Source organism: Pyrus communis, chromosome 6, assembly GCF_041283825.1.
Source record: "Pyrus communis isolate YQ-2024b chromosome 6, ASM4128382v1, whole genome shotgun sequence".
Classification (NCBI taxonomy): Eukaryota; Viridiplantae; Streptophyta; class Magnoliopsida; order Rosales; family Rosaceae; genus Pyrus; species Pyrus communis.
Genome location: NC_142570.1, coordinates 299,327 through 312,945, shown reverse-complemented (window position 1 = coordinate 312,945; position 13,619 = coordinate 299,327). Strand labels below are relative to the sequence as shown.

Below are 13,619 nucleotides of genomic sequence, written 5' to 3'. Positions count from 1 at the left end.
TCCCTAACGAGAAGATATCAACTTTTTAATCTTCTTCCCTTTGCTCTATGTATGTTTGCTTGTTCTTCTGATTGTTATGCCACCCACCCACCCTCCCCGGTGGACTCGTAGAGGGAAGAGAATTGGGTTCCAACTTACACCGTCTAATTTCAAAAGTACATCGACACGTTATCGATCATCGACACGTCCTCAATATCTTGCTGCCAGGACCAAGTCAGCTAGTGAAGTGGTTTTATGACCCAAGTTTTGCAACTTGCAAAGGGCCTAAAAATCTCGAACTCGGATTCTCCTCCTCCCCTCTCCTCCTTTCACTCTTTATTTTATCTTTATTTCTCTATAAAAAGTTACATAAGATGTTGAAATAACTTAACTGTAGGGATGACAACAGTTTGGTTTGGGGACAGAAATAATATATTCATCCCCATAACCACGCAAATTAATCATATCCTACTTAATCGGGACTGTTTAAATATGAGGGGATAAAAAAACAAAGGGAAGAGAATCTTACCAAAAAAATTTCACTGCTCTACCAACATTGTGTAAGATTAGGTTCCCTTCTTTTGGAGTCAATGACTCAAGTTTGTACATATATAATCCTTTTATTACTGTGCTGATGTCATCCACACTAATTTAGTCTCTCACACTTTAAAAGATCAGTAATTACAAATCTTCTCTCGTGATTTATCTATTGTGATCATAATTTGTATTTTTATCAGTACTAGCACTTACATGAAGGAGGAATCTTATTCTTAGATGGAGAAATAAGATTTTCATCATTATAATAAAAGAATAATAATTCACGAACCCCACCAACCCACTACTTTATTCAATATTTACAATAAAATGAATTACACACGTTACATTTTTTTTCTTTTTTTTTTAATTTATGCAATTTAAAAATCAAAAATAAAAAAAATGTATGAAAATCATTTTTCAATTCAGATGAAATCACAAACCAAGCACTTTGATCGAAACCCTCATATATTTATTGTTTTACTTTGTTTAATTGGATTTACATTAGAATAATAACGTTAAGGAAAATCTATATTAGTTGAGAAGGGACTCAACAATGTTAGAAAATTACAATTTATGAGTGATTGACAAGGTATGCAACATGTCGATAATTGCTTATCGCGTTGGTATTTAAGTTTACATCTAAATGACAAAATCATACGTCGATGATTACTAATCAAGAAAACTCGAAACACATGACATGACACATACGGTTACTAAACGAAAACAAGAACAAAACTATGACGCCATTAGTGTTAATTGGAAATTGGACTGCTGATCGTGGGTGACCAAAAAATCGTCATACATAAAGATAAATCCAATGGTTGCTTCATTTCATGTGTCTCTCCATGTGCCCAAGGCCCCAAGCCAAGAGCCAGAGCCACCTGTTAAAGCACACTTGCTCATCTTCCATTCATTATGCACCACTAAATATTTGCCAACCCAATAAATAATAAATAATAAAATTAAAAGAAAGAGAGTCGAATTTTTTAATTTGCAGAGTATTGGGACCATTATTCATAGAAAAGAAACCATACACGCCTGAATTATATATTGAAGAGTACTACCATCCATTTATTGGTCGTACATCTTTTAAATCTCTAGCATTGGTACAATTGATGGACCAACAATATTATTCGTACATGCTTTCATTTTTTACTATGCACTTGTGTCAGCAATTTTTTCGTTGTTGAGTACACGTTTAATGCTTTGATCATTTGATGTATACTTGCTTACATTGGTGCATAATAAAATTTTTGAGCAAATTGACCAAAACATGTTTATTGCAAGTGAACATGTTAAGTTCTTGAGATTAATTCACCTAAATTTGACAAGAAAAAAAAAAAAGATGTTAACATAATTGAATTCTATTTAGTCGAGTCAACTGGATTATTTTCATTTATCTTTTTTTGACTTAAAATTATGTATTCATTTTAAATATTCTAATTATGTATTAACAAACAAATATTTACTGGAAAATATATGTATTAACAAACAAACTAGTTTTATTTTTCTATGAAAAATAATTTAAAATTTGTTCAATGTCACGCACTCCAAAGAATGCCACCCAAACCAAGACACAAACGCTTTGTTGGGTTGCAATTATTGGTTAAGAAGAAAATAATATGTTTTGTATTCTATTCTATTATATTATTTGCTTGTCGATTGTGCTGCTTGAGTATGTCACAGTAGCAGTATAAATGTAAAATAAATAATTGAATTAAAATATTATCAATGTAACGCATTTAGTATAAGTGAATTTATTATATTTGTATGATACTTCATTGTATGCTAATATTAATAAATCGAATAATATATGTTTTAACATTTTCACAAAATTAAAATACAGTTGCTGTGATATATTGGGTATGGGTAAATCCATGCGCTGGCAAAGAGGTAGTTTTCTTGTGCCTTTCACTGACGGAACGGGTTGTCATTTTCAAAGACCTACCAACAGCAAGGCATTGTTAATTGCGGGCATCACTAAGTTTTAAAAATAAAGATGCCCTTTTTGGCTTAATCCATTAAACTAACACTGTCTGCGGCATGTATTATAGTTAAGTGATATTTTTTTTTTTATTTGAGAAGTTTTATATTTAATTCTTGAGCAAATTTAAATTACATTATTGTTAATTTATTATGAAATTTAACATAATGTCTGCTGCTTAATGTAGATAATAGTTTTTATAATATATATTTTTTTTAAAATATACTGGCATGAGTGCCCAGCCTCCCTCCTCAGGAAAAATAAAAGTGAAACAATACTATATCCATTTCTCATACCATTAATTATTTAAGAGTAATGTTTTTTTTTTCTTTTCAAAATGAGAACAAACGGTGGCAAGCTACAATTGTCCACCATTTCTAAGAGCCGAGAAGACTCACAGAGGCATTTCAGCTTCTTCTTGGTCACATGTCTGGCTTCCACACCAACATATTTAAAAATAAAGTTAAGAAGACCAAATTTCCAAACCAAATAACGTGATGGTTGATGATTGAATTATCACTTAAGATTAACATGTTCATTTTTTATTGATCACGTATAATTTGATATAAAATTTTGACCTCTATTAACATTATCCATTATTTAATCCATTATGTTGTACGAGTAATACTGTAATGTACAATAATAATATATTTTGTATTGTACTACATCATATTCCATTTGGGAAATTCCGTTCCTATCCCTTCCCATCTCTCTCCTCTCTGAGAGAGAGAAGAAGAAGAAGAAGACAACCCTCCAAACTCCAGAGGCAGAAACAGAAGCAAAGCAATTGCTGCTCTGTGACCAGCTGGGTGCTGTTACTCTCAGAGATCTTTCCTTCCAAACACAAAACCCATTTCTGTTGCTACAAACATGAGGATGCGGCCCAGATTTCTTGCACCTTATTCTACCACTATAGTGATATTTTCCACATCAAGTTTGTGTCGATTTGATTTCTAAGCCTCCCTAAAACTTCACCTGGAAAAAGTTGCACACTAACTGGCCTTTTAAATCGCTGTTGGGAGATTTTCTCTCTATAACCTACGGATTATTGTGATTTAATCCCTAAAACTTCTGTGATTTTTCCGACTTGTATTCAGGTACCTTATAGACTTATTGCATGTAAGGATTCAAATTTGTGATTTAAAATAATTGAGTTTTAGTAAATTATTAGTTTAAATTTCTGGTTTTGGAGAATTATTCATTAAATTTATGGGTTCTTTGATTTAATTTTATCTGAGATTCAGTAATTTTTTTTTTATAGGTTTTGTAGAATTTTTCGATTAAATTTCTGGGTTTGGTAGTGGTGTTTTATTTTGTGTGCATTTGATGAATCTGGTAATTGGAGTTTGGATTTTTTGAGTGCTTATATCCGAACTCTCTCTCTCTCTTCAGTTTCCATCAACCTTTCTACTCAAATACTGTCCAAAGTGAAAATTTGTGGAAGGGGAAGAGATTTGTTGGTAGGGAAAAGCTATATTGTTGTAGAAAGATTTGAAATAGCTGAAATAGTTGAAATGTGTTTGCTTTCCATTTATCTCAGTTTTATTCGGTGTAAACGCTCACTTCTCTGGCTAGATTTTTTTGTTTGTTTTTCTGGGCAAAAAAGTGGTAATTGTAGATTCTGATATTGAAGGGTTGATCTTTTGGGAAAATGATAAAAAGGGCTGAAAGAAATTTTTATAATGATTTAGGGTTTTGTGTGATTGTATTAGTGTTCAGTTGAATCCTCAAGAGACCAAAAGGGGATTAATGATGTTCTATCTGAATTGCAGTTCATTAGGGACATTTTTATTAAGTAGAAGAAGGAATAGCTTATGAGGATTAGTCTTAATATTAGATTCAACTCAACACTAAGCTCAACCTAAACCGCTGAATATATATGTGCATTCTTATCAAATTTTTCCGTAGTTTTTCCTTTTTATTCTTCCCTACTATTGTAATAATTTCATTTTCCGAGGATTGTGTTAATTTTTTCACTGCAACTTTGTATGATTTCTGATCATTTCATGTGTTAGATTCAAATTTTTTGAGGATGTTGGACCCAAAGAAGAAGATAGCCATCAGTTGATAAGGAAACGGTGAAATACCTTTATGTAATGAATTTATTTATTTATTTATACTCACTGCAACATATAAAGAACGTCAACTGTGTGTGTCATACTTTTCTGATTTAGCTTTGAGTTATGATTTATGATACTGTAATGGTTTTGTTCTCATAATTCATGTTTGAAGTCAGGAAAACTCATATGTTGCTTTTGCAGTTTGATTAGCAGTTGCTAATTAGAATTGGCTAATTCTTCTTCGTATAAGTATTTAGCAATTGAATGATGAGGCTAATTAGAATTAGTCAGCTTGTGGATGCGTTAACATGTTTAAATAGTAATAATTAAACTCAAAAGATTTTTGGCAACGAAGAAGAAAGAAGAGTGAAATACTGAGGAACAAGTGAAAAGTTGGGACATGGAAAAACAAGATATTTTCCTATTTTTATGTGTATTATATCTATATGAACATCTTAATTCCAAACTTTTGCCATGTAATATATTCTACAAGTACCTATCTTTTGTTCCTTATTGAACACAAGGATGTAAATAGATTTTGATCATTCCACACGTTTAAAACAATTTAAAAACCCGTGGCATCGAGCAGGCATGCAGTGCTAGTAATTTGCTAGTTCAATGATATGGGTCTGCTGGATTTGGCCATAAATTTTATTGGCAAGTGTTTTTGAATGTGCTAATCCTGCATTGCCTTGATTTGGTTGCTATTTTAGTCTTAATTGCTTTTTGAGCTGATTAATTAGTGAGTGAGTGAAGTTTGAGCTGAATTATGGTTTGATCCGTATGCACTCTCACTCAGCAGACATCACTAGTTGAATTTCACCATGGTGAGGAAGAAGAGAAATCAAAATCCTGGTGGAGGTGAAAGCTCTCAGCCTCAGGAAGGTGGTGGGGGGAGTGATCAATCTTCCCAGAGGAGTTCACCCGCACCTGCACCTGCACCAGCACCACAACAATACTATGAAGGAGGAAGAGGAGGAGGACCAGGTGGTTATCAAGGTGGAGGAGGAGGAGGACCAGGCGGTTACCAAGGTGGGGGAGGAGGGCCTGGAGGTTACCAAGGTGGAAGAGCCTGGGCCCAACAAGGACCACAGGGGGGACAGAGAGGCTATGGTGGTGGTGGTGGCGGCCGTGGCCGTGGGATGCCACCACAGCAGCAATATGGTTATGGTGGGCCCTCTCCCTCGCCCTCACAGGCCCCTGAATTCCGAGGTAGATCCCGGGGTGGTCAGGGAGGAGGAGGTCGTGGAGGAACTGGTAGCGGTGGAAGTGGTCGTGGCCGTTGGGGAGGAGGACCTTCTTTTGGTGGTGGCTCAGCTAGACCATCGGTTCCCGACCTGCACCAAGCGACCTCTGCTCCGTATGTTGCTGGGGTCACCCCTCAAGCCACAGGCCCTGCACCCTCCTCATCCTATGAGCCTCAGCCTTCAGTATTGGTGGAGCCTTTGCACCAGATGACCATCCAGCAAGAAGGTGTTCCTGCTCCTTCTCCTGGCAATACAATTCAACCCATTCCAGCCTCAAGTAAGTCAGTGAGGTTCCCTCTTCGCCCTGGCAAAGGCACCACTGGCATAAAATGTATAGTCAAGGCAAACCACTTCTTCGCTGAATTGCCCGACAAAGATTTGCACCAGTATGATGTGAGTTATTTTACTGTCCATATATGTCTTTGTCCTTCTCATATTGTTCTAAAAATCTGTGTTTGATAATTGCTTTCAATGCATATTATTTGTTGTTAGGTTACAATTACACCTGATATTGCATCGCGGAGGTTGAATCGGGCTGTGATGAAGCGGTTGGTGGATTTATACAGAGAATCCCATCTTGGAAATCGGCTACCTGCCTATGATGGGCGCAAAAGTTTGTATACTGCTGGCCCTCTCCCTTTCTCATCGAAGGACTTCAGGATTGCCCTTATGGATGATGATGATGGATCAGGCGGGCAAAGGTGGGATACTTAGTGCTCAAAATTTGGTTGTACATAGTTTCTGTCAACAGTTTTCTTACCCATATGATCATCATTTGGTTCTTCTTGCAGGAGGGAGAGAGAATTTAAGGTGGTTATCAAATTTGCTGCACGTGCTGACCTGCACCATCTAGAACTCTTTCTAATGGGGAGGCAATCTGAGGCTCCTCAGGAAGCCCTGCAGGTTCTTGACATTGTTCTGCGTGAACTGCCTACTGCCAGGTATACGATATCTATCTTCTATATGTGTTCAGTACACATCAATATTCACACATTAATTTTGCTCTAGAGCTAAATCTGTTGGACTTGATTGATTGTAGTTACTATCCTGTTGCTCGTTCGTTTTATTCCCCTGACCTGGGTAGAAGGCAGTCACTTGGTGAGGGTTTGGAGAGTTGGCGCGGATTCTATCAAAGTATTCGTCCAACACAGATGGGGCTATCTCTGAATATTGGTACTGATTTTTGAAGATTTTTAAATCAAAGTTTTACAGCAACTATCTTGATTGTTTTTTCTCCAGTTCACTTCCTTTTATCAATTCGACTTTTCCATTAACATTGACAAAATATCAATGTTCCAGACATGTCATCTACTGCTTTCATTGAGCCACTTCCGGTCATTGAGTTTGTCAATGAGTTACTCAACCGAGACATTTCATCAAGACCATTGTCTGATGCTGATCGTGTGAAGGTAAGATTTTGTTCATCGTCTTTTGATAAATTGTGAAGGTAGGTTTAGTTTTCGTTTTGTCAATCTCCCTAGAGAGCTTCCACTGCAGGATCCTGCTTGTGTTGGTTTGTGTTTTATTCTGGACTGTTCAAACGGTGGAAGTCCATTTATTTTCCTGTAGGTGCAGAATCCCACTGCAGATTCTGCCTGTTATTTTTCCTTCATTTTGTGTCAAAATCTACTTCATTTCTATTAAATTTTTGGATGGAATATTGGAATATTTTATCAACTTTTCATCAAGGCTAGATGTTTATTGCGACAAACCAATCTTGTTTGTGTAATGTAACTTTCTGGATATGATGTCTGATAGTTGGTAGAATTGACTTTCATTTTAATTTATAATGGATATCAGAATCACTGTTTTTTGTGTAACAACAGATAAAGAAGGCTCTGCGAGGAATAAAGGTTGAAGTTACACACCGTGGAAATATGCGCAGAAAATATCGCATATCTGGTTTGACATCACAGGCAACAAGAGAACTGACGTGAGTATTCACATCTTATGTCGTCATTGGTTACTTGTGTGGATTAGAAATTGCTTACTATCACAAGTATTGATGATAATCATAAACCCCCCATACTTTTGGGCTGATTCATTTGCCCCCATCCTGAATGTCTAATTTCCTAAATGTTCATCCTACACTATGGAAGTGCTTTTAGTATAGTCCCCTTTATCAGCCTTACCTGTCAAAGGGGAAGGATAAAGAAGAAAATAATCAGAGGAAAGTGAAAGAGGAGAGAAAATACACAGAATTGAGAGGAAACTTTGGATCCTGAACCTTTTTGTTATTCTTTTAATGAAGTGAAGAAAAAGTATCATGAAGGTGTGAGCAGAGATGATAGAGATGAGGGAGAGAGGAGAGAAAAAACATATAATGTTATACAATAAGCACTAAAAACCATGTGAAATAGGTTTTAGTTTTACATTTCTCATGTCTCTCTTTACCTTTTTCCTCGCACATCTCCCTCTCTCTCATTTGTCCCTTAAATTAGAAAAATATATTATAAATCTTCATCAGGTAGAGCCTTAGTTTTTACTTGAGGCTGCCGCTGCATACACTTGGTTTTCTGACGCTGTTTCTTGATTGTTTAGCTTCCCACTCGATCAGCAAAATACTATGAAATCAGTTGTTGAGTACTTTCATGAAACCTATGGCTTCATCATTAAGCATACCCAGCTGCCTTGCCTACAAGTGGGAAATCAACAAAGGTCAAATTATTTGCCCATGGAGGTAAGAAGTGCAACTTTCTTTGTATTTTATTTTATTTATTTTTAACTGGACAAGCTTGTTAATAAGCAATCATTGTGTTCAGGTTTGTAAAATTGTTGAGGGTCAGAGGTACTCCCGGAGGCTGAATGAGAGACAGATTACCGCTTTGCTTAAAGTGACCTGTCAGCGTCCTTATGAAAGGGAACACGACATTATGCAGGTTAGATATTGTGGATTTCTTTTATTGGCTTACGTCACAACTGTTATGTCTCATGTATGGTGTACCAATCTTTTCATTTAGTGAAATTTAATGTGTTTGTCTTCTGATGTTGACATTCCTTGGGTCTGACTTGTAAAGTTCTACTCACTCGGTATCTATTGGTTGAAATTTTCACTCTTCAGACAGTTCGTCAAAATGCTTACCACGAAGATCCTTATGCTCAGGAGTTTGGGATTAAAATCAGCGAGAATCTCACTTTGGTTGAAGCTCGCATCCTTCCTGCGCCCAGGGTATATGTTTTTTCAAGCTTTTGGTACCACCCTTTGTTCCTTCACTAAATGGATGAAATTAAGCTGAATCTTGTTTCGCAGCTTAAATATCATGATACAGGCAGAGAAAAGGATTGCCTGCCTCGAGTTGGACAGTGGAACATGATGAATAAGGTATCTTTAGCATAAATCTATGGTTTCCTTTTTCAGAATAGCTTGTAATTGATGAGCATATGAAGGTGGATGTGTACATGTGTCTATATTTATGTGCATGCCAATTAATTTGCTTCTGCCATGAAACCTTTTATATACTTTGGGCTACATTAATACATTGTTTCACTGTGGTGGGGATGTTAGGAATTCTTTTTAATGTTGTACTGTCATAGCACTAGCCTAGAAATTAATTGTTTAAAGTAAGAGAAAGAGTGTGTTTGTGTTGTGAAGGAGAAGCATCTCAAAAAAAAATCCCAGGTTTTTCTTTTTACCTTTTTGGGGGTTTGGGTGGAGGGAAGGGAAAGTGCATGGCAGCCACAGATGTTCTATGTCTATGAGGTCATACTTAGAAATGGCATTTGTTCTAGTTTTGGTTCCTTTCAGATTGCTTGTGGAACAATAATGGTATTGTGCACTGGACCTATCGCCTATATATCGCATCTCTGCAATGGCATTTGTTCTTAGTTTTGATTCCTTTGGACTAGTTTGCTAACTTGATCAGTTGCTGATTTAGTTGGCCTTGCACATGATATTCTGCCTCTCTTATGTTGGCAATAGAAAGGCATATAATGTTTCTGTTAAGTTCTAGTGGTTTTTCTAGTAAAAGGCATTACCACTGGTGGTTGTAACTTGTCGGAGGTTATTGTGGCTGTGTTTCCCATATTGAATGATGATGATTGTGTCTCTTGTTGAAGTCGAGGGTGTAATTGTCTTTACACTTTCTTTGATTTACTATTGTATTGTTTCAGAAAATGGTTAACGGCGGCAGAGTCAACAATTGGATGTGCATAAATTTTTCGTGGAGTGTGCAAGATGCTGCTGCCCGTCGGTTCTGCCAAGACCTTGCTCAAATGTGTAACGTTTCTGGCATGGTATGAAGCTTCTGATGCCCTTATATTTTATTCATTCTCTTCTAAATCTGTGATACCTCATGCAATGTTGGATTTCCCTTAGGATTTCAATCCTGAACCAGTACTTCCACCTATTACCGCTCGTCCAGATCAGGTGGAGCGGGCTCTGAAAACTCGCTACCAAGAAGCAATGACCAAACTTCAGGGCCAGGAGATTGAGCTGCTTATTGCTATCTTGCCTGATAATAATGGCTCTCTTTATGGTTTGGAACTTGAACTAAATTAACTTAATTAACCATATTGCTCTTTCAAAGTTTTGCCATTTTTTTATTTTAGGAATGGATCTTGGACTTGACATTTGTCATTATTTGCCATCCAGGTGATTTGAAACGAATATGTGAGACAGATCTTGGCATTGTTTCCCAGTGTTGTTTAACAAAACACGTCTTTAAGACAAATAAGCAACAGTATTTGGCAAATGTAACTTTGAAGATTAATGTGAAGGTTGGGGGGAGGAATACAGTGCTAGTTGATGCTCTGTCAAGGCGAATTCCTTTAGTCAGTGACCGACCTACTATCATTTTTGGTGCTGATGTCACCCATCCTCATCCTGGAGAGGATTCAAGTCCTTCAATTGCAGCTGTGCGTTACTGAACATACATTTGTGCTTTAGCTTGCATGTGAATTTATTCTCTTCGCCCCAGAGTGGGGTTTGACTATTTCAAAATTATTATTCAGGTTGTGGCGTCTCAAGACTGGCCTGAAATTACAAAATATGCTGGTTTGGTTTCCGCTCAAACCCACCGACAGGAACTCATCCAAGATTTATTCAAAACATGGCAGGATCCAACAAGAGGGACAATGTCTGGTGGCATGATCAAGTATGACTCTCTCTCTCTCTCTCTCTCTCTCTCTCTCTCTCTCTCTCTCTCTCTCATATTCATTTAGGTTCTTCTAGTATTAGTTGTTGGACATGATTACTTTCCTTTTTCTTAATGCATATAAATCAACTTATGCTTCGGATTATAGGATTCAGATATTTATTCTTTTGAATACAGGGAATTGCTCATATCTTTCCGTAGATCAACTGGGCAGAAACCTCAACGCATCATATTTTACAGGCATGTCTTATATTCTGCTGCCACTTCCTTTACTTCGTTTTTTCTCTTATCTGATGGTGTATCTATGGTTATGCAGGGATGGTGTCAGTGAAGGGCAGTTCTATCAAGTTTTGCTGTATGAACTTGATGCCATTCGTAAGGTAAATCTACTTTTTTTAAATTCAGTTTCTCAACTTTAGTCATAAACTATAACTTCCTTTCTGTTTCGCATCTTTGTCAGGAAATTGATAAACCTTAGTTCATCCCTTTCTCATCTTAATATATACTATCCGTTTTTTTTTTTTCCTCCATAATTCAGGCATGCGCCTCTTTGGAGCCAGACTATCAGCCTCCAGTGACTTTTGTTGTGGTTCAGAAGCGCCATCATACCAGATTGTTTGCCAACCACCATAATGACCTGAAAACAGTTGACAAAAGTGGGAATATATTACCTGGTACTAATTTTGCTAGACTTGGAACTTCTTTTCCATGATTTTAAGAACTCATATGTGAAATGTGGTATAAAACGCTTTGACATTGATTTTACAGGTACTGTCGTAGACTCAAAGATTTGTCATCCAACTGAATTTGATTTCTACTTATGCAGCCATGCTGGAATTCAGGTAGTGATTCGTTTATTGTATGTTAATGTATACTCTGAAAAGTTTTGGGAGTGTTGTTAAATTGGTAGTCATCATGTTATACAGGGCACTAGCCGTCCAGCTCATTACCATGTGCTGTGGGATGAAAACAAATTTTCAGCTGATGGATTGCAGACCCTTACAAATAACCTTTGCTACACGTAAGTTTGGTGGTGAATATATTAGTTTCATGTTTGTCATTTTGTTTGTGTTTGTTTTAGTGATTGAGTTCAACTGATGCAGATATGCGAGGTGCACCCGTTCTGTTTCCGTGGGTGAGCGCACTCTCTCTCTCTCTCTCTCAGATTTTTAGAACATGCTCATTTCGTTGAATTACTAGTAAATAGTAAAATTGACGAGTTTTCCAATTTGGCAGTGCCTCCTGCGTACTATGCCCATCTTGCTGCATTTCGAGCCCGTTTCTATATGGAACCACAAACGTCGGAAGGGGGGTCAGTGACAAGTGGTGCTAATGCTGGACGTGGATTTGGGGGTGGTGGAGGATCAGGTGGACGGGGCACGCGAGCAGCAAGTGCAAATGCTGCAGTGAGGCCCTTACCTGCTCTGAAGGAGAATGTGAAGAGGGTTATGTTCTACTGTTAGGGGAGGAATAATCTGTCCTGGTCCCTGGTAATAATTGACATTTGACGATGTAGTCATTAAGTTAAACAGTAAGATAGTGATCTGGTATTTTGATACACGAGAGATGCTTCCCAAAACATATGGTTTTGGTTTGGGGTTTGGCAATAAACAATGTATGTGTTGTTGAACCTGGTGCCACTGCACTACCCCCAATGCAGATATTGGGAAAACTTTTCCCCCCAATAATAATAATAATGTGGAATGAGTAATGCTAAGAAGACTAAAGCGTTTTGTAGTATTTACAAATGCATTACTTTACCTGCAGTCGTATTTTATTCCTGCAGTTGTATTTTATTTGTTTATGAATAAACAAGTGTGTGTGTGTATTTTTTTTTTTAGTAGAACAATGTATGTTACATTAGAGGGAGGGGGGAGCTCGGCTAAGCCAGAATGAGAAATAAACAAGTAGAAAAAGGAAGAAGGGACTAAACCCAATACAATAAGAAGGATTGAGATGAGGAGCAAAAGCTTTACCTTAGCCTTAGGATCCCATGCAACAAGAGCAAAGAAAATAAGCCATCAAATGACCCAAAATAACTTGTATACAAGATCAAATCGCAATCCAAGTAACCAGGCCATCATCTGGGGCTGCCACTTGTCATGCCAAAAAAATGTTGAGTAGTTTTCATCACCAATTATATGCCTAAAAAATATATGCCTAAACTTTGTCCCTAAGATTTAAGTAACTTTTTCCAATTCCATGAACAAACACTAGACTAGACTAGGATGAATGGACCCCCTTCAAAAAGTCGGCTTTTAAATCAATCCAATCCAATCCACCCAAACAGAAATGGAGTAGAGCTTACTTGAGCTTTTTGATGAAAAGTAGCAACAAAAACAAAACAAATTGCGCAAACAAACTTAGTTGAACATGAAAACCGAAAAGGATTGGATATTGACCTTGGGACTGGATTGGATTGAATTGGATTGTATAGCAGTGGTACTTTGGTCATTTAATAAGCAGCCTCAGGAAAATAAAAGAAATTACATGAAATGAATGAATAGATGGTGCGGGTCTCGAAAATCAACTAGAAAGAAAGGAAAGAAATGAAATGAAAAGAAGAGAGAGAAAGAAAGAAAAAAAAGAAAAGAAAAAGGGGAGAGGAACAGGAAGAGGAAGAGAATCACACTCAAATCAAGCTGTGCATTTAGCTTTAAGCCCATCATTAAAGTTTTACACTAAAATTAATTGGCAATAAGTTAAGTGACTAACTCCT

General features: G+C 37.0%; 1 protein-coding gene across 9 annotated transcripts; it reads left to right on the top strand.

The window, feature by feature from the left end:
* Positions 1-3,115: 3,115 nt before the first annotated feature.
* On the top strand, positions 3,116-12,640 carry LOC137709723 (protein argonaute 1). Of its 9 annotated transcripts, none has more exons than XM_068448703.2 (23): positions 3,116-3,597; positions 4,516-4,593; positions 5,363-6,200; positions 6,300-6,508; positions 6,599-6,748; positions 6,847-6,980; positions 7,107-7,216; positions 7,634-7,740; positions 8,349-8,487; positions 8,570-8,686; positions 8,869-8,976; positions 9,058-9,129; positions 9,918-10,040; positions 10,123-10,282; positions 10,399-10,661; positions 10,758-10,900; positions 11,078-11,140; positions 11,217-11,280; positions 11,439-11,574; positions 11,669-11,742; positions 11,827-11,921; positions 12,004-12,035; positions 12,137-12,640. In XM_068448703.2, the coding sequence occupies exons 3-23, from the start codon at positions 5,385-5,387 to the stop codon at positions 12,361-12,363; spliced, it is 3,342 nt and encodes a 1,113-aa protein (XP_068304804.1). In that variant the 5' UTR covers positions 3,116-3,597; positions 4,516-4,593; positions 5,363-5,384; the 3' UTR covers positions 12,364-12,640. The 9 variants fall into 9 exon arrangements, with proteins under 9 accessions (XP_068304804.1, XP_068304809.1, XP_068304808.1 ...); XM_068448705.2 differs by having other exon boundaries at positions 3,176-3,597; positions 4,516-4,578; XM_068448706.2 differs by having other exon boundaries at positions 3,176-3,597; positions 4,516-4,578; positions 5,360-6,200.
* Positions 12,641-13,619: the final 979 nt, after the last annotated feature.